The 27,953-nt window shown below is 41.1% G+C and overlaps 3 protein-coding genes across 4 annotated transcripts; 1 reads left to right on the forward strand and 2 right to left on the reverse strand.

Moving 5' to 3' along the window:
• Positions 1-903: 903 nt before the first annotated feature.
• Positions 904-6,407, reverse strand: LOC146988479 (uncharacterized). Its single transcript, XM_085773871.1, has 5 exons — positions 6,251-6,407; positions 5,651-6,025; positions 5,218-5,274; positions 4,694-4,816; positions 904-1,077 (listed from the first exon to the last, which is right to left on the reverse strand). Exons 1-5 carry the CDS (start codon positions 6,291-6,293, stop codon positions 914-916), a joined length of 762 nt encoding a protein of 253 aa, XP_085629997.1. The 5' UTR covers positions 6,294-6,407; the 3' UTR covers positions 904-913.
• Positions 6,408-9,534: 3,127 nt separating this feature from the next.
• Positions 9,535-20,014, forward strand: fsd1 (fibronectin type III and SPRY domain containing 1). Its single transcript, XM_085773857.1, has 13 exons — positions 9,535-9,741; positions 10,690-10,785; positions 10,891-11,022; positions 11,744-11,845; positions 12,133-12,155; positions 12,604-12,725; positions 14,871-15,080; positions 15,182-15,280; positions 15,376-15,523; positions 15,988-16,070; positions 16,360-16,611; positions 17,805-17,893; positions 18,308-20,014. The coding sequence occupies exons 1-13, from the start codon at positions 9,541-9,543 to the stop codon at positions 18,416-18,418; spliced, it is 1,668 nt and encodes a 555-aa protein (XP_085629983.1). The 5' UTR covers positions 9,535-9,540; the 3' UTR covers positions 18,419-20,014.
• LOC146988481 (signal-transducing adaptor protein 1-like) lies at positions 19,904-27,553 on the reverse strand. 2 transcript variants are annotated; one of them, XM_085773862.1, is made up of 13 exons: positions 27,342-27,553; positions 25,076-25,147; positions 24,843-24,962; positions 24,701-24,757; positions 24,355-24,500; positions 23,512-23,637; positions 23,313-23,382; positions 22,267-22,369; positions 22,083-22,184; positions 21,382-21,492; positions 21,204-21,251; positions 20,965-21,111; positions 19,904-20,805 (listed from the first exon to the last, which is right to left on the reverse strand). In XM_085773862.1, the coding sequence occupies exons 1-13, from the start codon at positions 27,426-27,428 to the stop codon at positions 20,759-20,761; spliced, it is 1,236 nt and encodes a 411-aa protein (XP_085629988.1). In that variant the 5' UTR covers positions 27,429-27,553; the 3' UTR covers positions 19,904-20,758. The 2 variants fall into 2 exon arrangements, with proteins under 2 accessions (XP_085629988.1, XP_085629987.1); XM_085773861.1 differs by having other exon boundaries at positions 20,717-21,111.
• Between the last annotated feature and the right edge of the window lie 400 nt (positions 27,554-27,953).

Raw genomic sequence — 27,953 nt, forward strand, 5'->3', positions numbered from 1 at the left:
AAAAACCCTGTGGGACTCAAACCTGCGCACAAACAAGTCACTCAGTCCCAACACCACCTTGCCATGTCCCCGTGTAAGTGTGGGCTGACTTACCAGGGGACCAGTCCACAGATCGTCCACATCAGAGGTCGTCCACTCCACACGGTGTCTCCGGTGTGTCTCCGGTGCGGCTCCGCTGCTCCACCTGTAACGTTGTTCAACATCAACTCTCCTGTCTCCTGTCTCCTGTCTCCTGTCTCCTGTCTCCTGTCTGCAGGGAGCGACTCAGTGCAGCGGCTCGGCTGCAGCCAGCGCCTGCTGCTGCTGATCATGTGACTTTTGATTGTAGCTACCTTACTTCAAAAGTGCTTGTTCCTCCTCGCAGCCAATCAGATGAGACCCAATAATAACAACAATCATAAGAATACTACTACCAGCCTGATTATAATACGGTTCTGCAGGTTTGAACTACTTTTGGTTTTTTAACATGTGGTTAAATCACTAATGTAAAATTGAACTGTGGCTTACTACGGGGTCAGTAATGAGAGGTACAAACCTATCAAACATTTAAAATTAAAATATTACAAACTACAACAAAAACTGTCTTTTTTTGCTGTCTTAGATTTTAATATAAACATTAGAAGTATAAACACCAGTTCATTCAAAACATTCAGTTTTCAGTCACATCTAAAAATAAAAAAATCATCTACACCACTAGCCTATTATTTACCATATAGAACTACTGCTGGTCGCAGATCATATTAACTTTAAGATATTGACAAAAAAAAAAAAGGAGAGAAAAACATTTTCTATTTCCTATTTGTGAACAGCATGCACCATCTGCCATCTAGTGGCATTTTACAAGAAGAATAACAATTACATCAAAAATATGATACAAATGTCCATTTTGAGGGGAAAGTCTTAGTGAGACTCCTCAAAGTTTTTGCCTCCGTTTGCCTTCTTCGTATCTCCTGCCGGTGTTGGGGGTCCTGAGGTTTTGAGAGGAGGAGATCTTCAGGGTGTCCACCTGCGCCCCGGGCCGGGGGGACGGCTGCTTGTTGGCCACAGGGCGAGTGTTGGCGTAGATAGGGTCGTCTGCTGCAGAGAAGAGTGGAGGCAGGAGGAAGACAGTGTGAATTTCTGTCACATCTCCATTCCGGGAAAAGCTATACCTAAACATGTACAGAGTCCGAGTCCGAGTCGACAATCACAGTCTCAAGATCAGTATCCAGGGGTGACTGCATTATCCCCATGCGACACTCCTCCTTTGCACAATCTGTGTTTTCATGGACAGCCATCAAAGAATGGAACAAGCTGCCTGAAACCCTGAAAAGCAGATCAAACTATTTAAATTTCTCTCATCATTTAAAACAATGGCTACTGGAGAACCAAAGTTGCCAGCATGTTTAAAAGCAGGGCACTTGTTAGCCTACTCAGTTGGTCTTTTTAAAAAAATGTATCTTAGTATTTCTCAATGAACCCAATCCACGAAATTATCTTAAAACCTTATGGAATATGAACTATGGAATTCTAAAATGTTTTATATATATTCTGTATCTTGTAAGACTTAGCTTTTCTCTCCATTGATCATATAGGATAGGGTACACCTCTCTCAGGTGTGTTGTGTGCTGACTATGTGCTGACTACTGTCTATTTGTGTATCACTCTGTATAGTAGTTTGTGGTCTGTGTTTCTTGTCTGTTTGTTATATGTTACATGTTGGGACTGCAGATGGAAATTAGCTATAAGCTAAATCTGGTGAAACCATCTTCTCATTTTCTGTAAATCATTAATGTCATTGCACAATGTCCCCTAAATAAACTAAAAAAAAAAAAAAAAAAATCAAAAATGTTGTTGATCAATTGTTAGGTTAATTTTATAGGCCTGGCTTTTGTACATGTGAACATGTGTGTGCACGAGTGTGCGTGTGTGTGTGTGTGTGTGTGTGTGTGTGCACGTGCATTGTGTGTGTTCGCTAATTAGGCTATTAGGTTAATGTTTATAGGTTAAATTAGATTATTAGGTTATAAACAGAATGTTCTTTCATCAAGGCAAATTTTCTTTGAAGGAAGATGAAATGTATTTAGTGGAAAAATTATCAATAAAATGAAAACTTTAAAATGGCTCTGACAGTAACAGTGTAAAGCAAGTAAACTATCATAGGCCTATGATAATTGTCAGGCATTGGAAAGAAAACTGGTAAAAAAAATAATAATAATAATAATAAAATAAAATAAAAAACCAACCCTGATATATATATACAGTAAAGTGGTTTAAAATTAAATAACCTATAATTTTCTATTTTAATTAATATTTACAATTACCACTGCCTAGATATAACTCATTTAATAATTACTTAGGCTATCCACTGTCATTATGCCTTGTTGCTGAAATATTAAATCCTTCAAACTGGAGCAGATTCCCCTGATCAGCTGATAGGCCTAATATCTGTCATATAGCAACATAATGAACATATTATATAGGCAGCAAAGCAGACACAATAATACCCAGTATTTCCTGATCATATAAATATTTCACAGATTATAAATAAACTAATTCAGTGTTATCAGTGTGGGGTTAAGTTCATCATGAAATATACGCACATATTTTTGTCACACAATAAAATGTGGTTAACATATTATTGTTGTTCATATGCTGTCCCTCCCAATTAATGTTGAATTTATTACATTTCTCAAAGCACATCCCACTTTGTGGCCCGACAGACAGCGACCGTGTTAGAAGAGCTGCACACTACACAGTTTTTCTCCTGAGCATATTTTCTGTGTCACTGTCTCATGTTCTCAAAAACATGGAATGCCACGTTGCATCAGTTTATATTCACAGCACAACGCTCGTCTTGTTCTGCGAAAAAAGCCACCACTCATTCAAAAAGTCTGACACCTGCTCCAAAAGAAGATGAACCCATCCACCAGAGCAACACCGCCGACAAATTTCAAGTTCTCTTCACAGTCCAGATGGTGAAATAGCAAGTGAACTGTGTCAATACTGAGAATTTTTAAAATTTTTATTTTGCTCTGAGACTTAGATTCAGCGAAACACCCAACCGATCAGTGAAACCACTTATCAGATTACTTTTTTTAAAAAGTCTACATATTCACAGGTGTATACATGACATTTCCATCTTACACTAACTATAACGCCACTGACTCATCACATCTAAATTAGAAACTGCACTGTCTTGCTCTGAATGTAATATTCACACTTAGTGATATACCAACATTATCTCATAGTATGACATCAGCATTCTTTTATGTGCAGTTGCTTGCTGGTAAACTCTTTGCTGCTTCTGTCTCTGCTCCATCCTCTGTGGCCACTTCCTGCCACGGCAGCAAGGCCTACATACTGACTGACACACTTCCTCCTACATCTGGTGTCCGTCTGTCTAGCAGAATTATTATTATCACTGTGTACAAATGTGTTTGGGGGGAAAAGGTAATAGACTGAGAACGACAACAGGAGATAAATTACACTACACGGTGTAGAACGCGCTACCAGGTATTTCAAGAGGGATCTGTTACCGAGTGTACAGACTGATTGCACCTCGTCACTCAAAGTACGAAGCCATTACATTTAGGGGATGTTCTACCCTATGAACAATAACTTAATATTCTCAATACGGAATAACTCTCTTAAATTAATCTGCTAATGTTTGTCTTTTTGTCTGGCCAACAGTCCAGTTCCTGAAGATATTTATTTTACAGTTTTGTAAGAGATTAAAGCAGCAACCGCAGAATAGTTTTGACTGATTAAATGATTTACACTGTTAATTAGAAAATTGTAGCTAAACAATCTTCTAACACTTAATGAGTAAACACTAGTTTCACCTATGGACAAAAGAAGCAGAAGATGTGAGAATTTAACATTAAATTTGGATATGAATCGTTTTTGGTGGATCCCTATTTATGGGTTGCTGTTTGTCTCTCAGCCCGTCACAGATTGCCCCCCTCGCCCTTGACCTTATAAGGGCAAGCAGTGTAGCTAGAATGGATGGATCGATGGATTATGGGCTGAAACTGCAAAAAAATGTCTTTACGACACAGTGCATTAGTGGCTCGCTTTACTTTATTATAAATATCTGGCTGATCCGTTGGTTAATGTGTACACTTCTGCACTGATCTCTGTCTGTAAGAAGATGCCCGTCTGTCCTGTCTGTGGTCTCTTCAGTGATATCATAATCTTCACACTTATTCAATTAAACCACACAGTAGAGGAGAGGCAGCCCTGTTCATCCTTCACTGACATTTTATAGTTATAATCTCACGCTGTGCTGTTTAACCACACTAACCTCTCGCTCACTCAGTTTGCTTCTGTCGGCCACAGCTTGGGCAGAGTAAACTACCTGCTATCATATTGACAGTGTGTTTCCTCCCCTTTGGTTCTCTCACTGGCAAACAAACAAAAAAAAGGTCTGCTCTTCAGTTCTTCTTTTAAATGCAAATCTTCACAATGAAATGAATCATTTTTGTAACCAGCGCAGATTAGATCTGACTGGGTTTTCTTTTTTCTTCTGTGAGATGATTTTCCTCTGCATCACTCGCCCTTTTTTTCACAGTGCAACTTCTGCACAGTCCTGCGGCCTCCCTTAGGTTGCCTACAGTAATTATCTACAATCTACAGGTGTTGTTAACTGTTGTCTTGGTCAAGATCATTATTTATCTCTTCTAACTGAAAAGTAAAGGGGAGGGTACAGTACCTGTGCTGTTGATGCATCTCCATCTCAGCAAGGCATATGTGATCAGCAGGACGATCAGGATGAAAGCTGAGACCGCCAACACGACCCATATCCACCAGGCAAGAGGCAGTCCAACAGGAGGTGCTGTAAGAGATGAGAGTATGGTCTTGAAATGTGGTCATATTTTTGTTAAATTATAATCTGTATCAAAGCGTGTTGAACAAAATCAATGAATAATCCTTAATAATCTGATATAGCTCACAAATACAATTTTATTTTTGTCTACAAAAAAGGAACAGTTATTGTTTTGAGGAGGGACTTTCAAGAATATGGTGGGTTTAACGTGTAGTCTGTCAAGTTCACAAGTTTTGGTCTGTCACCCCTGAGGTTTTATCACCTCTACCATGGATGACACTGAAACCTGCCAGTGCAGCGGAAAAATCAACACTTCCTGCGACCAAATATATTTTGCCTTTTGAGGTGAGAAGTTTAAGAAGAATACAGGGTGCATCATTGTTCATGACTATGCATCCACAGACATGCACACACACCTGGTCCACTCGTCATTAGTGACGGGTTCGTTGTGTATTCGGAGCTCTGCGCTGTTATGGAGGAAACAAAATGATACTTTTACAAGCATTTGGTAATCGTAACAAGCCAGAGCCACAATATATATGAATCCACGATTGATATAATGTTTCATAATAATAAAACATTGAGAAAACAATAACAGTAACTGTTGCATTTCAAACCGTATATGGATTATAATCCAATACATAATGTGATATTAGAGGCAGATACTATAAGTGTTTATCAACAGACTTGTCAGCCAAAGTTCTTGCTGCTGTGTGTGGAGACCAATGTATTAACAGATAATGAGAAGTTGTGATTATTAATATACAAATAAACACTGAAGCTATCTGCTCGCAACTACATTATATTGTGTTATAAAGATGTATTAAATATTTGCATACTTACAAACAAGTATTTGTGATCCATTGCTCGTATTAACGCTATGAGAGGGGATCTCTGATATGACTTGGCAAAAGTACCATCCGCTGTCCTCATCCGTCACATTTGATAACAAGCATGTTGCTCCAGTGCCAGATCCAACAACTCTTGTTTTGGGCCCCAAAGACTTGTTAACAACCACCTCATAAAAGCTCTTTGCTTCATACAGTGAAGATCTATTCCGGCTAAAATGCCATCTCATCCGAACTCTTTCATACTTCTCTAACCCTCTATTCAAAACACAGCCCAAAGTCACGGAGGAGCCAAAAGCAACAGACACTGACTCTTCATCACCCACAATCACAGTTTGTTGAGCTGATGCCACCAGAGCTGCTACTTCCACTGTAAAACAAAAAAATTAAACATTAGTATCACACTTTGTCCATGTGTTAGTGTTTGTTCACCAGCAGTAACAATGACTACTAACAGGAAACAGTGTTTAAATGTACATGAAATATCAGTCTATTCTATCATTACTGCATTTAGCATCACCATGTATACAAATATCCATACTTGTTGTCAGTCTAACAGCATTTTATCTGTCAAATATCAACTCAGGAGACTCACCTGTGAAGAGCACCACAGTCAAGTGTTTCAGCCACACTTCCATCTTATCATGTGTGTGGTGGTCCTCTTCTCACACTCATCCTGTCTCTGCTGTCTGTCTGCACATCTGACAGCTACAGACATGAAACTTGTGTTTTCGTGTGGGTGGGAGGAGGGGTTTTCTATCACTGTACCATGAGAATGCGCTTCACAGAGGGAGCTGATTGTAGTGCAGGTGGTATAAACAAAAAACAAAAATGGAAAATCATGTAGGTTTTGAAAAAGACACGAGAAACTAAAGAGTGAGGCGCTTTTGTTCCATAGATGGAAGACATCAGAATAACAATATGACTGACATCCTGCTTACCCCTGCAGATTGATGTCAGGCAGCAGATTCCTCATTGAAATAAATACATATGTGCTGACTTGCAGTCAAATATAAAACAGGGCACACGGTGACATGAGGGGTTTATGAAACTCTTGTGGTTTTTGGTGCAAGGGTGCGAAAAACGCATCTCACCGTGTCCCCAAGGCATCGCACTAGAAAAGCAGTTGGCTTCCTGTGACAAGACACAACTAAGTAAGATGGGGTAGAACTTTCTAACTCTGACCACAGCTTGGAAATATATTATATAATGTAATATAATAATTAAGAAAATAGTGACAATAGGGAATAAAAACATGTTTTACAATATAGCTTCATGCAAGAGAGTTGAGATGATACCAGAAAAACTGTAAAAACAAATATAAAAACCCCTGAGTCTCATAGTAAGGCAATAAAAATCTGTAATCAGTGTTGCCCCGATTTACTAATATAACCTGCCTTTAATTTACTTTAAGTCAATGGACATGGCATCATGGGTGACTGTGTATTGTATGTTCAAGAGTGAAGACAAGTTTACAGGCAGCATATCACCCCTGAAACCTCAAGAGCTTTAGTTTCACAGCAAGCCTGAAAGTAGGTCCTGTCTTTGATTATATGTAGAGATATCATCTCAGACCATTTGTTTAGTAGGACAGTGGTTTACATGCAATAGATTTGAATGAATACTGAAACCTGAATGTTAGAAATAACAGTTAAACAGCTGGAAATCGATTCACACAATTTTCACACTGTTCTGATGTTTCATATGGTTTACTATAATCACATTTCACACCAAACAAAAGCATCCTTACTGAGGCTACTGTTTAGGTTACAGTGTCATAATATGTGCTACAAATTGTTTACAATTGTTCACAGACACAGAACACATTCGTATTGCTCTTGGGTGTTGGAATCAAGGATTTGGCTTGTTTTTACAAGTTATTCCACTAATATACAACAATGGATACCAAATAAAGTTATTCTGATTAATCAAAGTAATATTTAAAATATTTGCAAGAAATTGTGTTGATACAGGATTGATTTTCTCTATCAGGTGTTAAGTGGAGCAATACTACAAAATACAACTCTCATGCTACAAGTAAAAGGCTCTCATTTAAAATCTGGTTGTTTCTTCATGTAAACTTATAGGAGTTACATAAATGGCGTAAAAAGATGTAACATTTCTGTCTGAAATGTTTTGGCATTTAAATCTATACCAGCTAGGGGTGGGAGAAAAAATCGATTCACATAGATATCGCGATATCTTTTTTGACGATTTTTAAATCGATTTTTTTTTTCAAAAATCGATTTTTTTTTTTTTGAAAAAAAAATTTTTTTTGAATTTTTGAATTTTTTTTTGAATTTTTTAAAATATTTTGCAATGTGTATTTGTTCGCCTTTTTTACATACAGAGAGTACAGGCTTTGAAAAGGGTTTAAGTTCATTTTAATGAGTATGTTAATTTATAGGCTCCTACAGTTTGTGTGCAGATAAATGTTAAAAATGCGACTAAAAATCGAGAGAATCGGCAATATCGTAGAATCGCAATTTAAATCGAATCGGCATCCAAAAAATCGTAGAAGAATCGAATCGGGAGAAAAGCATATCGTCCCAGCCCTAATACCAGCATGAAATGAAAAGGAAAATATACATACAGTGTAACAGTATTTGACTACTGTGAACTGAGAATGGATGCAGATGAATATTTAGGACATATCGCTGCCATACATTTCTGTTCTGGTCCATCAAGATAACAATCTAATTATGATTATTAGGTCTACTCAGATGCTGCTTCCATGTGTAGCTATGTTATATTAATTTATGTAATTAGCAAAGCTGATGCAGTGAGCTGCCAGATGGTAATGATTAATAATTAAGTAAGTAAAGACTGTATGGGAGATAACTGTGTTGTTTCAGGTGACTAATGCATTTTATCATTTTATTCCCACACATTTAAGCTCACAGCAATGTCTACATTTGGTTTAACTTTATCACCTGATCAGACCACACAGTTTTGTGTTGTACATGTTAGGGTTAGGGTCTTTTTTTATATATATAATTGTACCTTTTTATATCCAGTTTATCACTTATACCTAATACTCTATTATCTTCACTCATTTTGATAAACCTGAAAGGAGCGGTTTTAAAGGCTCTATGGATCTCCTAGATAATAGATCTCCTAGGCATAATGTCTGGTCAGCCACACCTTTCCCTCCCCTCCCATCACTTTGTCAGTAAAGATACCCAGTGACAGCCACAACAAGAAGCACAAATGAATAAATGAATAGCATTACCATGTAGGCTACACAAAAGCTAACAAAAAACAGTAGCACCATTCGCTGAACAAATTCATTTTGGTAATGTCAGGTTAGCAAACATTATCATTTCGACTGTAATAAAAAGAGGCAGGTAACATCATTAAGTCAAACAGCTGCTCAACACAATGAGAGCAAGTAAAGCTGAGCATCCAACATGGCAGCCAGCAGCCAGACTAGTGTTATTACTGGGAGAGGCCACAATAATGACACTGACCACCTGTACTCTTACCTGTCTTACCTGTTTTCTTTGGTGGAGGCTTCTTCTTGGACAAAAGCATGTTTTCTTCTTGATGCTGCCAGCTGAACTGTCCAGTGTCTTGCATGTGGCTGGTCCCTGTGTGCTTGTCAATGTAGGGAAGAACAAAAGTTCAACACAATGCAGAGGTATACACAACAGAGATAAACACAGGAAACAAGTTGTGTGCGTGTGTGTGAGTTTATCAATGTATTTATATTTTGTCTCAAAATGCCATTACTCCTATATATATACTTACATAGAAAATAGTTTAATAGTTTAAAAATATCGTTTAGGAATAATTTACAAATGAAACAGTACCTGAAGGCTGCAGCAGTCACTCTCACTCACACCCAACACAAACACCACTACCCAGAATCCTCCTCTCTAGCGCATGCGCAGTGTTCACTACGGCCCAAAGGCGTTGGTGGTTGGTTGGTGTCCGTCCGAAGATGCATTGCACCCCGGCAGCATCAGTACCAGCTCCGCCGTGCTACTGAACCAGAAACCCCGGGGGGACGGAGGAGAAACGCCGGCGGTGTTAGCGGCTCTCTCGGCGCCGGGACATCAGCAGAGCGACATGGGGGACCAGAAGGTGAAGCCGGGGCGGGAGAAACAGGTGTCTGTGGCGGGGGAAGAAGAGCCGCGTCAGGGCGTAGTGTACAAAGGAAGGAGGAGGGGGGAGCCGCTGCGAAACTGGGGAGTTTGTGGATGCGGCGCAGGCTCGTGTTTCACCGTCGTGTGGTTTATTTTAACCAGCCTTTTTGCCGCTTGAAGGTTATCTCGGTAACGGCGTCGACCACTCCGTTATTGTCGGTATATCGGTGTGGCAGTCGTGGCCAGGGAGGGGAGAGAGGAGGAGGAGGAGGAGGAGGGGAGGAGGGGAGGACGGGGAGCTTGGCGCAGCTCCTCTCGCTTCAACAAACATTACACAGAGCTTCAGTATGAATATGAATGGGCTCTCTCACTGTGAGATAGCTAGGCAGCGTGAGAGGAAATAGGGCAAGAGCGGTAACATATCGGAGGTGTAATTTGTATAATAATGGAGCAGTGGAGTCGGCTGTTCAATCGTTGTGGAGCTGCATTATTGAATTATAAATGCGCATCCTTCCGCCCGTGAAGTGTCCTCCTTCCCTCATCCACTCAGGAGCTAGTCCTCTCTGATCCGGCACAAGAGCAAGTGTTTAATCAAGTGTAAAAGCCCAAAGCTGCTCATGTCCTCGACCAAACACTGATTAGCAGCACTTGAGTTGAGCTGGTGTGGGGTTTGGTTTGGTGTGGTTTGGTTTGGTTTTGGGGGGTGGGTCAGATTTCTGAGCCACAGACTTTGGGACAACTGATGGAGAATAGTGAACTATGTGCTCTTTGCTTTACCAGTCAGACTTTCTCTCTTTCCAGTCATAACAAAATGATCATTTGTGTGTGTGTGTGTGTGTGTGTGTGTGTGTGTGTGTGTGTGTGTGTGTGTGTGTGTGTGTGTGTGTGTGTGTGTGTGTGTGTGTGTGTGTGTGTGTGTGTGTGTGTGTGTGTGTGTGCCCTTCAGGAATCTCTGCGTAAGATCACCCACACGCTGGCCGTGAAGAATGAGGAGATCTCCAACTTTGTCTGCACTCTCAAACAGAGCCTGGACAACCTGGAGGTATAAACAAACACACACACACACACTGCTGAACAAAAATCTGGTTCATTTTTGTCAGTTTTCCTCTGTCCTTGCATTCCTGACTTATTTTTATCGTGACACCAGGCGAACTCCAGCCGAGTGCAGGAGGACCTGCAGTCTGAGTTCACCGCCCTCCACTCAGTTCTGGATGAGATGAAGGAAAGCATGTTGACACGCATCAAGCAGGAGAGAGCCAGCCGCACATACGAGCTACAGGTAGCGACTGCTGCATTCACAGGATGTAATGTAGTAGGAATATATAGTTATTTAACAAAATGAAACACCTTTTTAATCTAGAGTACTCCACATAATCTCTTGTATCATATATTACTGTATGAAAGATGTGTTTTAGTGTCGGACTGGAAACTGAAAAGCTGTTTTCAAAGCTCTAATAGAAAAACAGGCTCAGTGGAGGAAACTGCTGCAAAGTCAACACAATGCAGTATTACATTACACACAACCAAATTAAACAACTGAAGGGACTAATAGAAAATAGAAGAGAATATCAGCAGTATCGTCTTTTTAGCTGCATATGTGCACTGATTCTTGAGACAACCAAACTTATATCTAACAATCGGATCATCTTTAATATCAGCTTAATGTGGAGGATTTGTTGACATTAACCCTTAATGTCTTGTGCTCTTCTGTCTTTCTGTTGTAGAACTTCATTGTACTTCTTGTAACCAGCTCTTACTTTTGATTATTTTCCATATATTTAGGAATTCATAATTTTTATGTTCATAATTCATAGTTCTTGATCTTTGTGATGTATGCATCCAGCCCTCTGCAGTCTCAGGATACAGCTATGACTCTCAAATGATGCAGCCAACTTCTTAGCCTCTACAGAGAACATAATAGTCCCATTGTGCTGGAGACAAACGTATGAGAGTTTGCAGACACCGTACTCTGTTTGACTGTGGTTCCATGTTTTCCTCAGAGTCAGCTGAGCGCCTGCTCCAAAGCCCTGGAGAGTTCAGAGGAGCTGCTGGAGCTGGCCAATCAGACGCTCTGCTCCTCCGAGACGGACGGCTTCACTCAGGTAACTGACCGACCGCTCCGCCGCTGTGACGCTGCCACTGCGACTGTTTCCCTGCTCGCTGTTTATGACTGCGTTTAAAATGATTAATTATGAACTTCAGTGTCCATATTTATGATTTAATCTGTCCTTCTTGTGCTGTCATACTACCAGATATTTTAACACAGCCACCTGCCACTGTTTTGTGTCAAATGACGACATGACATGGGCTACAACTCAGTTTTTCTCTTCGCTCCGTATCTCTCCTCTCCTTTGTCCTTTTCCTTTCCCTCTCTGCTTCTCCTCTCCAGGCGGCCAAAGACATTAAGGATAGGTATAGTACTCAGCCATCCATTGCTTCCCTTTTGTCATAGCCTCCTGTAACCGATGAGCTGTGTCATAACGTAGCATGCATGCTTTGAAACGTGTAGCCACCACACCCACTCATGTAGACAACAAGCACTACGGAAAAAAAAAAAAAAAACCTTTCCACTCCAGAGTCTTTTGTCTCTGTGTTTCCCACTGTCTTCTAAAGTCTGTACCATCCTGTGTCAGCTCCTCCCTGGATGAGTGTCGTTCCCTCCCTAGCTCCGCTTTTTGAGTGTTGGTCAGGGTGATGAGTTCAGTGGTAGTAGCAGAAGTCTAGTTAGTGGCCTTTTCTTAGTTAGCAGTACTAGAGTCCCCTCTTTTTTTTCCTCCTCCTCTGATACAGTTTAATAATGGATCACACTTGTTTCTACCCGTGTGTTTGTGCCTCTCTGTGTGTCTCTCTTTGTCTGCAGCGTGACAATGGCTCCAGCCTTTCGCCTCTCCCTCAAGGCTAAAGCCAGTGACAACATGAGTCACTTGATGGTGGATTTCAGCCAGGAGAGGGAGATGTTGCAGGGCCTCAAGTTTCTCCCAGGTCTGCTCCACTTTCACTACAAAGTCTCACCGGTAGAAGTGAGAGATTTTAGAGAGCATATTGTAACATGGTTAGGGTTAGGGTTGACACCATGCTTCTCCGATTATCTAACTTGTTATCCACAGCATTTATCAAAAGCTGTGGTTATTTTACTCATAACTGATTTTTCTGCATAAACAAAACACATTTTTCCAATGATTGAGACCAAGTTTCCAAGTGAAAAAAGCACCAAGATTGTTTTTTTTTACTTTAATTTTTTTTAAATAATTTTTTTTCTGCATGTAGCTTCAATATAATTATTTTTATTTTTAACAGTATAATAGATACTGAGTCTGAATGACTAACTACTGAATGCAGATTAACAAATAACAATTTTGATAAACCATCAATATATAAGCAGACATTAAATTGCAAATGCAGAGAAAAAATTGTGAAGTCACGAAATGAAATCTAAACGAAACAAAAACCAGGTAGGCGCACTATATTTTCCGACCCTAATGTGTCATATCTTATTTCCTAAGCCACCGTCCCATATACACCAACACACACTCTCACAGACACACAAACACACCCTCACAATTTTTTTTTATGCAAATCAATTATTTTCTTTTCGTCTTAAATTATGGTTACAGTGTACCACAAACTTTCTTCAAGATCTTTTCAATAAGATCGTGTTAAGACCCAGAATCATCTTTGTGGACTGGGGCTTTTGACCTGTCAGTAGTTACAAGGTAGTTTCAGTCAGCTCAACCTCGATCACAAGTAACAGTAAAATGCTGTTTGCACACAGTTCATCAGTAACTAGGATGGCAGTAGTGCACATACCTCCGCCAAGGCCAAACAGTGAATTCCACCAGGCACAGGTCGTTAACTGCATCTGAATTGTGCAGTCATTCGTCTCAACACCATATGTCTATTTTCTACTTTAAGATCCAAACATGAAATCTTTGGAAACTGATCATTGTTAAGCGTTTTAAAAAAGTTCCCAGATCCACCACTTGAACTGGATCAGTCCCCTAATGTACTGGGTTCTTCCCTGGTTAATGTCCCATCCCTCCATCAAGTTTGGTTCACATTGGTTCAAAACGTTTTTCATGATCCTACCGACAAATAAATAAACAACCACAGGTGAAGACACAATAGACACTACACAATAAAATTGACAGTGTTATAGAACGTTTATTTTTCATACTGTAAATACATCTTGCTGAAAATTAGTCTTTACATTTGGTAATTGGTCGATATTTGTGATTGTGATATTTGAAATGAGCATTCAAAAAGGAAAGGAGACAAATGCTGGTTAATACACTCTTCTGTAGATAAATCTGTAGCAATAAATCAGTAGATAACCACACACAGCCACTGAGCGTTGAATGCTTTGTCTTGGTCATTGTTTTTAGCTGCAGTGTCGCACTTGATTCCAGAAGATAAACTCTTGCTCTGCGTTGCACAGGCTGCCTGGTCTGGTTTTGAGTTGTTCCACTTCAGTATTTATTAATGAGTCAAATGACACGTATTGTGAAAGGGAGTCGCACACAGCGAAGAAACCACTAAGAATCTTCACACATCTCTGCAGGTGCCTGTGGCTTGTCAGCTTCTTCAGCTTGTGTGGGTTCACAGCCCCTGTTTCCAGCGAAAACCACCTGGCTAGCACCAAACAAAGTTAGCAGCAGATTAGCAGGCAAAGAAAATCAAACAATCCGGAAATAGTTAGAACAAAAGAACGCTACAATAAAAGTGAACACAACTCTTCTTAATGTCGTTTAGATGTGTAAAATTTAGACAGTTGTGGTAACCATAGAATCTTACAGAGGGAAACAGTCAGGTGCTTTGGAGCTTTTCTGCCCCCAAGTGGTAAAAATGACACCTGCTGTTCCTCGTGACAGCTTACTTCATTGTTTGTAATCAGTTATTGATTTCTTTTTCACATAAACAACCAGATAGACACAACAGTAACAATGTATGGAGACGATAAAAACGCATTTCCCTTCATGATGGATCGTAAACTTGATTTGCTGTTATAAAGTTTTGAATAGTATGCTTTTTGATGAATTAGTCACATAACCTAATTCTGTAATTAACCACTGAATGTGATTTTGAATGTCCCTCATAACAGAAATGCTGTTTCCTCTGTTGCACGTTCAGTTCCTGCCACGCCAGAGATCCAGGTGTCAGAGTGCCAGGTGTGTGACAACACAGTGACGGTGGTGTGGAGCCTACCGGAGCCCGACAGTAAGATCGACCACTACATACTGGAACATCGACGGACAAACCACGAGGGTCCGCCGCGCATCAGAGAGGACTACCCCTGGATGGTGTTGGAGGGGATACGAGAGCTGGAGCACACACTGACGGGTAGGAGCAGGAGCGTGGGGGAGAGTTGTGCCGTTTATTGTCTTAACTTTGAAGAAGCTCATTAAAGATGCTTGTGTTTTGTTTTGTTTTTTTACTCCCAGGTCTACGCTTTGACACCCGCTACATGACGTTCAGAGTGAGAGCGTGTAACAAGGCTGTGGCAGGAGAGTTCTCTGAGCCGATTACACTAGAAACCCACGGTGAGAAAACAGCAGCTTCATTCTCCATTCACAGAGGTGTGTATGTGTGTGATAAATAACATATATAATGTGTCTGCCTCCTGTTCTGTTTCTAGCCTTCACCTTCAAACTGGACTCTTCTTCGGCTCACCAGAACCTGAAGGTGGAGGACTTGAGTGTGGAGTGGGACAGCAGTGGGGGAAAGATACAGGACATCCGCAAGGAGAAGAACCGCACCAACTCCCCGATGCACTCTCCAGCCAGGTCTGTATGAATGTATAATGGAACAAAATACTGACTTTTACGCCTCTGATCACGTCTCTTCATTTAAAGCAGAAGTAAGCGATATTTTTGTGTTAATATAAGTCTTAAATAGTTGTATCTTCCGACAGCAATCACTTACATAGAGTGTTTGGTCTGAAACACGGGTCTGTCAGTCACTCTGCTCTGCTGTAAGCCGAGGAGAAAACTTTCCTTGTATCCTACAACCTTTATCCAATGAGGAGAGAGAACAGCATAAAGGGGCGGTCTTCTCTGTGTGTGCAGCCAAGGGATGCGCGTGAATGTGGTGACGTAGGGACGAGGGCGGGGACTGCTAACTCCATCTGCTGACAAGAAGTTAGCAAAACAACCGGATCGCTTACTTCTGCTTTAATTTAATTTCTGAATAAAGCTCAGAAATACAAACTGTTGACAGTCTCTGTGACCATCTCTCTGTCTATGACCAGGTCAGCTCTGATGTCTCCAAAGAGAGCACCGACGACTCGTCCTGGCAGAGACAGGTTTACAGCAGAGTCCTACACAGTGCTGGGTAAGAACACACTTGAGGCATGTGGAAAACCCTCTGACTGTATTTACTGGGGTACATTTATGTGAAGTGGAGCTGTTATGGAAGTATACGTTTAACTCCACTGGGTGGAACAAAATAAGTGTAAATTGGGAAGTCACATCAAACTGAAACTTTCAGATGAGACTTGAAAGAGGAAAAGATGTACTGATACCTGTTTTTTTTAAATGTTACATAACCACAACTTTCATCGTACTCGATATTGATTCTGTGACTCTTGGGATGTCCTCTCTGGGCTTCTGTCTCATCACAGCTGACACCATGATCGATGCTGGCGCTCAGTACTGGGAAGTGCGGTTCGACAAGGAGAGTAAGGCCTTCGCCGTGGGGGTGGCGCTGCGGAGCCTGGGCCGATTCGACCAGCTGGGGAAGAGCAGCGCCTCCTGGTGCATCCACCTCAACAACTGGCTGCAGCAGAGCCTCACAGCCAAGCACAACAACAAGGCTCGCACGCTGGACTGCCCCATCCCCAGCAGTATAGGGGTCTACGTCAACTATGATGAAGGTTAGCAACATGTTTACCTACGGTCAGCGATAGGTCAGAATCACTGTTGCTGACACTGCAGATGTCCAGTTGAAGTGCTGCTTGAAAATGATGCCGATTAATTACGTTTTTTACAACAATGAAAAACATACACCTGTACACACTGTCCAGCCATAATAGATGATTACCCCCAGATCCTCAACCTCAGCATCCCACATCCCCCACCATAGCCCTGCTTGGTGGCCTCTCCTTTGTCAATCCCAAAACATCTTCAAACCTTCATCCTCATCTCCACAACCATGGCCAAAAAAATAATTTTATTCAGTTGGAAAGACAGAACAAAACTGTTACTAAAACATTGGTACAATCTGCTGAACCAAACACTCAAATTTGGAAAAACTTAAATTCACCATAAAATATAATATCACCTACTACAATGACACCTGGTCCCCATTCATACAATTTATCCAGAGCTGATCCCTCCAAACACTACTTCACACTGTTCATCCTTTTTTTTCTATTTCTTCTTCTTTTCACTTCTCTCTTCATTCCCAACAAATCCAATATACCTTCTCAATACCCCTTTCCCCCCGTTGTAGTTGTCCCATACGGTTCTGTACATGTCTAATGGCGCTTTTCCCCTACACAGTCACGGCACGGCTCAGCTCGGTAAAGGTGCTTTTCCACTACAGTTGAATTCTCTAGTTCCTCCTCAGCGGGAAACGTGCCGTGCCGTGCCGTGCCACGCTAGTGGAAAAGCGGCATAACTGTCTTGTAAAGTGTGCTTAAAGCAGAAGTAAGCGGAATATTTGTGTTAATACAAGTCTTAAATAGTTGTATCTTCCGACAGCAATCACTTATATAGAGTGTTTGGTCTGAAACACGGGTCTGTCAGTCACTCTGCTCTGCTGTAAGCCGAGGAGAAAACTTTCCTTGTATCCTACAACCTTTATCCAATGAGGAGAGAGAACGGCATAAAGGGGCGGTCCTCTCTGTGTGTGCAGCCAAGGGATGCGCGTGAATGTGGTGACGTAGGGACGAGGGCGGGGACTGCTAACTCCATCGGCTGACAGGAAGTTAGACAAAACCACCGGATCGCTTACTTCTGCTTTAAATGTTCAATAAAACAAAACAAAAAACCAATAAAAAACAGTTAGTTGTAGCCCCACTTAAATGTAGTAAATAGTGCGATTTGCCTTCTTCTCTCTCTCCAGGTGCACTGTCTTTCTACAACGCCAAAACCAAGCAGCTGATGCACACCTTCAAAACCAAGTTCCAGCAGCCACTCATACCAGCTTTCATGGTGAGAAGTGTCTCTTTATGAGAGCCCTCTGTTATGTAAAGCAGGTTGCCAGGACCTTTCTTGTGTGCAGTGCCTTACAATTCCTACCTCTTGAACTTTCCACATTTTGTCACGTTTAAACCACAAACCTAAATATATTTTTGGGGGATCAACACAAAGTAGTGCATAATTATGAAGTGGAAGGAAATTGATACATGTAGACCAAAAAGTTCAATTTTGGTCTTTGATTTGTAAAAAAAAAATCTTGAACACCATGTAAAATTTTCCTTCCTAGCCTATCACATAAAATCCCAATGAAATACATTAAGTTTGTGGTTGTAATGTGACAAAATGTGGAAAAGTTCAAGGGGTATTATGCATACTTTTGCGAGGTGCTGTATATGAAGCGGCTGTCATTGTGCTGCCCCCCTGCAGGTGTGGAACGGCAGTTTCTCGGTGGTGACGGGCCTGCAGGTTCCCAGCGTGGTGCAAAGCGGCCAGAGGAAGAACAGCGGCACCAGCAGCTCCAACGCCAGCCTCACTTAGACCCACTGCCCTCTGGACGCCTGGAGGATCGCAGTCGCCGGCCGCAGAACACATCTCCTCTGCTCCCGGCTGCGGTCGAAGCCATCGCGGAAGAGTTACATCACTGGAGTTTGATGGTTCAGCCTGTTCCTCGTGTCTGTGTTGCATGACAGCAAAGAGTGGGTTTTTTGGGAACACGTGAGTCATCGACGCCCACAGTGACAGAATTCTTCAGATCTATGACTCTGGCTGTTGTGATTGCTTGGGACACGTTAGGTGTAGTCTTACTAGTTTCCCTCTCTTTCTCTCTACACGTTCATTTAGCAACTGTCCCACTGCTGCTAGAGCAAAGATTTAGCGCTGGCCGCTGCCTCTCCTTCCTTCCCTCCTTCCTCTCCATCACCAAAACTGTCAGCCGTACTGTCATGGCAGCCAGCTGCAGGTGCAGGGTCAAGCCCTGTACTGTCCGCACTATCCCTGTGCCTTCCTCGTCATTTCCAACCTGATTGGCTAAATCGGGTGATCGGTACCAACATGCTAATATTTCACAGCAAGAAATGGTCTCACTACTTCAACTTAAAAGCAATGTATTGTGTCCGTGTCAGTATAACCTGGTTGTATCTTATCTTAGTGGTAATTATCACCTACTGGAATCTGCCTCTGTTCATCAACAAACCTACGTATGTAACCAAAATAACAACCTGCTCCTTGTGCTACACTGCTACTCAATAGAATGTAGTTTATTACTAAATCAGGATTTATTCAACTCTAATTTGCCAGTAGCTCATGAGAGCATAAGAAATGAACAGCACAGTTTAGGGATGTTGTATTTTCAATTCTTGCCAAGGCCTCCAGACTTAACAGTGTTTTCACTTTGTAGTCAGGACCTACAGTCTGTCTGCGTGCAAGAAACTGGGTCCTTTAGCCTGCTGCTGCTGCTGAGGTTCTGTTACTTTTACATTAGAGCCATTGTTGGGCTTCACCTGACAGCCACACTCTGCACAGAGAGTTGGAGGGAGTTTTCTTCAACTTAACGTCATGTACTGAAGTCAGAGAGACTTCCAGATGTGGCTTCAGGACTTTGGAAATGACTGTACTGTATACACTCTATTCATCTGACTGCACCCTAATGCTTGTATGTTTAGTATGTATGTGTCCTCTATACCTAATAACACCTCTTTATTTGCTGCAGAGAGAGCCTGTTACCAGTAGTGGGGCTGTTTGTAGTCCAGATATAACAAATAGCTAGTAGCTCCAGCTAACAGACTGTGGTGTGAGAGCTAGATGGTTTTTGGATCCACCTGGGTGAAAGACAAAAGAGGGTGAACTATGGGAACTGTTTACTGACGTTATGAAGTTCTTCTTTGTGCACCACCCGACCTCCTCTGAGTAGCACCCATGTCATATGTTAACACATGGTGACGGTATCGCTTTGCCGTGTGTCGCTCCCTCTGAATGCATCTCCTGAATAACTGTAGCCTGCAATGCTTTAAAGAAGCGTCCAGCTGAGATTTATGTTAACTTTATTTCACATGTTGACAAATGTCACAATTTATTGTAAATAGTTTAATTTTCCACTATAATGTATCAGTCATTGAGGTAATTAAAGAAGTGAGAGCACTTTGTTCACGGATGTTATTTACAACAAGTCTTAAAAAAAAAAAAAAGTAGAGCAGCATCATAAAATGGACAGACTGATCATTTCTAAGTTCTGCACAGATACAATTCACTTTGTGGGTCTGATTTGATGACAGAAGCAATCAAGGATAGTTAAGTGAATTTCACTTAACTGAAAAACTAACATGCATATATATATATATATATATATATATATATATATATATATATATACACACATAATATGTACATCCAACATCCAGTTTCTAGTGTGGCTCGCAGGGAGGCATTTTGTATTTTATCTACATGTACTGTATATACACACACATCATATCCCTATGAGACAGAGCATATTCATTGTATTATTAAAAAGTATATAAAATTATACAAACAGCAAACATTTAAACTTTACAAACACTGATAGAGAAAAATGCACACTACTGTCAACAGTAACTGTGCAACATGTCCAAGAGAAGACGCGGTGAAGATAATCTGATGTGTACATCCTTCTTTACAGTCGATTAATGCGCTAATGAGTGTAAGAGAGAGGGTGAATCAATAACACGTTAATCTTCAGAGCAGCTTTACTGCTGCCCGGCCCCGGCCAGCAGCAGCCAGTGAAGAGGAGGAGCAGAGCAGAGCCACGATGCAGAGGAGGAACGGGCCTGTTGGTCCTCTGTCCCCGTGCGTTTCACGGAGTTTCACAGATGGTGACGACTTAAAGGGACCAGGAGAGGTCAGTCATCACTCTTTGCCTTTTTTCTCCAACTTTAGTTTCAGCTCTGTTATTGCTGTGAGAGGAAATGGAGCACATCAGAGTGACCGTGAGCTTCAGTATTGTGGCAATAAAGTAAAGTGATGCAGAACAGGAAATTATGAATTGAGGCTGCAAGTGTATCTGCACAACTTGCTGCTGTCTAAAGAAGGCAAGTGCCCCCATGTGGACTTACTCTGTGCCAGAGGGTCAGAGTGGGTCCTGAGTCCGGGCTCGCTCTTTGCGGAGGAGGCAGTGGGTGGGGTCACGCTCAGTAAGGTCAGCTTGCGAGGAGCAGGTGTCGGAGGCATAATTGCTTTCTTCGGAGCGTTCTTATCGGGCTCTAAAGGACAAAATATTATTCAAAATGACGCCACACAGCACGTAGAGGAAGTATTCTGAGATGGAGAGCTCAGACAGAGCAGAGGGACTTACGTGACAGTGTGGTGGCTGAGGAATCCTCCCCCTCTTTGTCTTTCTCCACTGTCGGAACAGACATTCATTAGAAGCCGTGGAAAAAATGAAGTCATACCTGTTTTTGTCTGGTTACAACAAAGACTAAATGTCAGGAATGGCGGACTGCCTGATGGAGGGGGCTGGAGGAGTCACTCACCAATTTCATATATATTCGAATCATTTTCTGTAACTGGTTCAGGTTCAGGTTCAGGTTCTGGTGCTGGTGCTGGTGCTGGAGCTGGTTCAGGAGTCGTTGTTCTTAGGGCCACTGTATTACAAAACAAATCACAGTGCCCAGAAATCAGAAATAACCACTGGTTATAAGCAATTTCTCAAAATGTACCTGTATGTAGCATACGACATGTTCGGTAAAATAAAAGTTGACATTTTTAGTCTTGCTGGTGCTGAGGCTCTGGGGATAAAAAAGAATGCTGCTCTGTCATTTAGCTATGCAACATGTGAAGAGAAGTCTTAAACAGACATTGCATAGTTTCAAGGAGCATTGAGTCCAAAACATTGAAGCTTTGTTTGCTTGGGTTTTAAAACTTAAGAGAAAAAGGAATCTCTGACATGCAAGCAAGCAATCCATGAGTGATTGTGTGGGTGTGGATAAGTGGACAAACAAGGCAACTTTGCCTCTACATAACAACTAAATTAATTTACCAACCAATCAAAAAAGAAAAGCACATGCTCTCTTTTATAACATAAAATGAAAGCTTATATAATGTGTTATCATTCGTCTTAAGGTTTATTGTTATATGTTTATATTATGACATAAAGAATAAACTGAATTACTTTATGTGTCACACTGACTTATGAAAACTACGTAAAAAGCTAGTTTGTGCGTTCTTATGTTACCTGGCAAAGCACCTCGTTTGGGAGGGACGCTCGGTGGGACAAGGTTTGGTGGAGCATGCTGGACACTTTTTTCTCCATTTTCACGATCAGACTTAATGAAAGCTGTGTAAAAAAAAAAAAAGTCACAATTTGCATCAGTCATAAGGTGAACATGAGATGCAAATGCTCCAGTGTTTGTACGTACAGATGTTTTTTTCATATGTATCCTCAATGATGAGAGGACTCAGAATCCCTTCGGTTTTCTCTACTAAGTAGTTGACCACATCATGCAGCGTAGCACAGAAGACCTGCAGAGGGAGAAACTTGGTTTTAACAACACGTCCTCATCTTTTTAAATTAATATTATTAAGTGATACAGATACAAGACAAGTGGGAAGCAACAAAAACAGACAAAGGTAATTTAAAAAAACCTATCAGAGGGCTAGACAAGACAAATAAACAAAGACAAATGTCCTGTTGGTACGAACAGTGCTGTACATATATGAATTGATGTTGTGGTGGAAGGTAGTTTGTACGTATGTATGTCTGTAAGCATGTGTATATGTCGGTCTGTGTGTGTGTACAGTATGAGCATGGCTGTGTATGTGTTGGAAATAATGCAGATGAGCTGGAACAATTGAAGCATGAGAAAGAGAGGGAGTAAAAGCAAAGAAATAAACAAACAAGCAAAAAAGGATACTAAAGTCCACACGTGCACATCTACAGTAATAATAGAGCTGCTCTTTGATATGGATGAAACATGACTCACTAACCACAGTATAGGTTCAAGTAACCTTCACCACAGGTTGAAACTGAGATTAATTAATGATGTGTCATTAGTGCAAAGGAGGAAAACAAGTCACGAAAACAATGTGCCAGCAGACACACGCACACGAGCATGCATCAGCAGTGAGTTATGACAGTCATTAAAGCCACTTCTTGTCAAGTTCAATCTTTATTACACCTTGCATTCATAACCCTCCTCTTTTTACGGGAAGCCATACGTAAAATGAAATCAAAGCTTCACTTCTGCTTCCAATAAAACCTCACAGAAACATTCCAGCTATGCACACCTAGTTCCTTCTTTATTGTTCTTTGCCGTATGCATTATGCTTTCACCCAAAATGAGTAAAAACAAAGGTAATGTCTGCCTACTAATAGTGTTAGTTTCAACCAGAGCAGCAGAGGTTAATCTGTGGTACATATACTGTACACAGTGCCTGCAGCTTCACCAGATGTTTCAATACTTACAGGATTGTCCACATCAATGATGAAGCCTCCTTCATGTTTACGGCTCACTCTGTAGTGTTTGAATACAGGGCTGATAGAGAAAGAGAGGAGACTAATGACTCACTTTATACATTCTCCAGATACCAACCAAGCGAAACAGTGAAGGAGGAAGTGTGTATTAGGTTCAGGTGTGTGTCTGTGTCTGTGTCTGTGTCTGTACCCATCAAGGTCCTGTCTGGTGGTGAGAGCAAAGCTTCCGTTGCTCGGCCTCAGGAGCAGGTTTCCTCTCTTGGCCTCTTTCTCCAGCAGCAGCTCTGCCTGCAGACGGGACACGTCGTAGAAACAACTGCAAACAAAGAGATGAGACGGAAGGAGAAACATCACTCATCGCAACTTCAGTTCAATAGGGAGAGCCGAGAAAGAGGCAGAAACAGTTAAATCGTGTAGATTTGTAAATGAAGTGTGAAGTTTTGTCTGAGATTCAAAGTGGCAACAGATTGTGCTGCTGTTCTTTAAATTCTGCCGATACCATCGATCAACCGATGCCTCACTAAAGTAAAAACAGAATCCATTAAGAGCATTAAGTAAAATTTAAATTTGTCTAAAAATCACCATGTGTGCAGATCCAGTAGCTCTGTCTGGTCAGGAATACAATACAAAACTGTGAAAACTTTATCAACTGTTGGCTGACAGAACAATGCAACTGCAAAATTACAGAGACTCAGATGCATGTGTCCACTCGGTGTGGAAAAGGTTGATAATTTAGTAAAAAAAAACAAAAAAAATCATATATTATCTTTAGAAACCAAATGAGGATCTTTGTTGATCTGATTTATTCCTATTACATTATTTCAACTTTTGTCTTGGATGTTGTTTTTATGGCAGCCCTTCACCTTTTTTCGCAGTTACAGAAATCAGGAAAACCAAATGTATTTATTTATCAATTATTTGAAAGAGATTTGCTAAACACTGAAATGCTGCCAGACCACTCAGGACCTTTTTTTAATTTCAGAATGACCTTTCCTTAATATTCGTACTTGATATCAGCACTGTCAGTACTCACTGTGGCATGTCTGGCTTCAGGGTAACATAGGGGTCGTTGAGAGCATAAGTATCGAGATTTTTTTGTCTTTCCCTCTCCTTGTCCACTGCCTCTCTGAGCATGTGGATCTGTCCTGGCAGCAGGTTGAGGGAGGAAGGCACCGACAGCTGCAGGGAGAAACACGCTTTCTACTTTAATCCATTTGTGTAAATGCACTGTAATCATCTGCCTCTGGCCTGGTTTCCATGCATCTAAACATCAATGTCTAACCAAACTCAAACTTCAATCAATTAAATGTTTTTTTTAAGATACTAAAATGTTGTATTGGTCTTTCTATGGAGTGAGATGAATGTCAAACTCCACAGACCTGCAACACAGAGAGGATGAAGCCCTTCCACAGCTCACGAGCTTCTGCAGTAGGGATCTGTAGAGACGAGGGAGGAGAAGACAGTGAAAAATAGGAATGTGAGAAAAGAAAGGATGACTTAGAAGTTTTAATGTTCCCTCACGGTGAATTTGATATTTCCATCTTTCATGGCGAGGATGAGTCTGGCTGCATCTAAGTTACGGTCCGGGCTGCAGTCGTCTGTTAGGGACTTCATTCCTTTGAGGTCCAGTTTCTCTATGTACTGATGAAACACACAAACGCACACATTGAGTCCAAAGTGTTGGCTTGACCAAGAGTTCTGTCTGTGCAATGATCATTTAAATGTGTGTCATTTATTTGCGAAAGTTAACTTACGGTAGTGTCTCTCTTATCATTGTAGAAGAAAAGTGCGTCTCCACAGAGGCAGGCCCACAGTTTCCGTGACGTCTGCACGGACACACACAGAAACATGAGTGGAAGAGCAGTGCACAGCAGAGCAGCAGGATTAAAATGAAATTTCCACTTAATACAATAAAAAGACAGAACAGAAAGACAAACAACTCATATTAAGGAAATGGACATGATCTGTGCAGGTGTCATACTGGAATTTCATAAGCCAGGGGGTTTTAATCCCAACAGCAATAACTGTTACATTTGTTCAGTCTGGCCGGTGATTCATCTTTGTCATGATGATCTGTGTGTAAGATTTGCATGAATGGATCATTATGGTCTGTTTCAGGGTCAAAGGTGTCACTGCTGTTGTGTGTTACCTGTGGTAGCTAAACTCAAAACAAAACCACTGTCCAGGGCTGTTGTACTGAGTAAAACTGATAAGTGTACGTAGTAGAGGGTAGTCCCAAATGGTTCCAAAACAAAACCCTGATGTAACTGATATCTGCTTTTAGGTCTCCCAGGTAAAACATTTCCCTCATGCCTTAAGACTATTTCAGGTACAGTCTCTTATCAGAAAGGGTTTGGCGGAACAACCCACAGGATTCATTATTGACAAAGCCTGCCACACCAGTTTGTCTTTACATTCCTCAGCTCCCGGCTCGCTCTAATCTTTATGGAGCTGAGAAGAAGCAGTCGGACCAGTCGGGGACACAAGTGCTCCTCTCTGTGAAAATCTGAGGTCAAACTCCACATTATTAACAAAAGACCGTATAACCTAATGACAGGTGGCTCTGCCCATGGAAAACACTTCACCTCTGTTCTACCTGGGGCTGTGTATTCAGTGAACCACTACACTTGTTAAGTGGTTAGTGAACTTAATTACACTGCACTGCACACTCTGGGGGAGAGATCGAAAAAGTAACTCTGCTCCTAAAACAGAGTCAACCACATTGAATCATTGATGCCAGAGATCCATTTATCTGTAGCAGATGCTGCATTGCAAAAAAATAAATGATGGGAAAGTTGAGGATCAAGAAATCCCTGTCATCTTCTGCACATTGCTGAAATACCAATGAGTCATGGCTCTCACGATAGAGAGAGAGAGAGAGCATGGCCTCGTGAAAAACATCTGATGACTTATTTCTAACATACCTACAGTCAAAATAAGAAACGATTAGTCACTTAGTCATCAAATAGTAACAATAATAATAGTAATAATGGTTATTTTGCCTATTGAATAATTAGGTCACGAGAGGCAAAACAACTGGAAGCAACTAGAAGAAAACCTCATCCAGTCTCCTAGCTCAGAGGATTTGCTGCTTTTCTTCATCTATTACCATGGTGAATCAAATCAAATGGGTCATGTTTTTTATGTTGGCCAGACAAAAGAAGGAATCTGAAGATGTCACCTTGGGTTTCTTCATTAAATGATTAATTCATTTCACTGTGTGCCTGTGAATTACATACATTAGGTCATTATAAATATAGGTTTTTTTTCTTAATTAGTCATTCTGCTGGACATGTTTCTTTTTAGTTTGCATGGCAATAATGTTTATCTATCTATGAAAATAACTGACTGGTTAAATGTCAGTGAAATTAATCAAATAATTATTAGATGCAGGCCCAGAGTTAATGAGTTAAGAGTTATAACATGAACTGTAAGTTCTTTATTAATTTGACCGTTTTTTACCTACTTACTTACTTTTTTTTTAGTTTTACTGTTCTATTTCACTTTTGATCATATCATTATTTTAGCACTCGTTTATTTATGTACTGTTGGCTTTATTCCATTGGTTTAGTTTTTCTCTATGTCGAACCACAGCGCACATAGCACTTTAACTTAAAGAGCTGCTGATTTGATCAGTTCTACAGACTGTTTTTACTGACCTATTTGTAATAGAGTGGAAGCACCCTTCACTGTTTTGAATGCGTGTTAAAGGTGTGAAAGTATTTTGTATGAATGTCTCGTATGTATTGTCTTGTATATACAGTGGCTCCGAGCCCAAAACAAATTTCCCTTCGGGACAATAAAGTACAATCCAATCCAACAACAGCAACAACAAAATGAGAATGATAATCTATATTGATAATTAAAGGTGGTTCTAATGAAATGACAGGTGAATTTGTTTTTAGCTAAATGTTATTATTATTTTACAGGTTATTTCATACAGTTCACTTCACCTGTTGAACTCTACAGACACAACCTGCAGACCAATGAGCACGAGCCTCTGACAGACAGACAGGTTACCTTGTCTCTGAACGACCTCTTCTCCAGGTAGCCCTCATAGTAACAGCTGGGCAGCTGGCTCCTCGGGCGCGAGGGTCGTGTTGCCATATCCAGGACAGTGGATACCCACAGAGAAAACCAGCTCCTACACCTTTACACTTAACTATCGCTGCGCTGGATATTCCTGTTTATGTATGGACAGCCTCAGTTGGCACAGATACATAGCCTACTCCTGTGAGGGAGTGGAGTCAACCTGTCATTGGGCTGACAGGCAGCAGCTTTCTGAATGCTGATTGGCCATTGTGGTGTGGGGTGGGCATTTCCTAAGAATATCCACAGGTGAAACCAGCTGCTCATGGTGTTTACCCATGACGCTTCTCTTGAGGCTGGAAATCACCTGCAGGCGACTCTAGTAACATATGATTAAAACTTACAGAGGGAGAGGGAACACACCCTCATGTCAACTAAGTAAAAAACTTTCTGAATGTTAAAGACAAACAGATTCATTTCTGTTAGTTCACACAAATACTGGGTCTGCAGATAGAAAAGCAAATGATAAATAGTGCAGCATCTCTTATCCGGTGAAAGTGTGATAACCAGGTCATTCAGGATCAGTGCTGGTTAATGAGCTGT

The sequence above is a fragment of the Trachurus japonicus genome, chromosome 4, assembly GCF_045865225.1.
Source record: "Trachurus japonicus isolate A0001 chromosome 4, Traja_1.0".
Taxonomy (NCBI): Eukaryota; Metazoa; Chordata; class Actinopteri; order Carangiformes; family Carangidae; genus Trachurus; species Trachurus japonicus.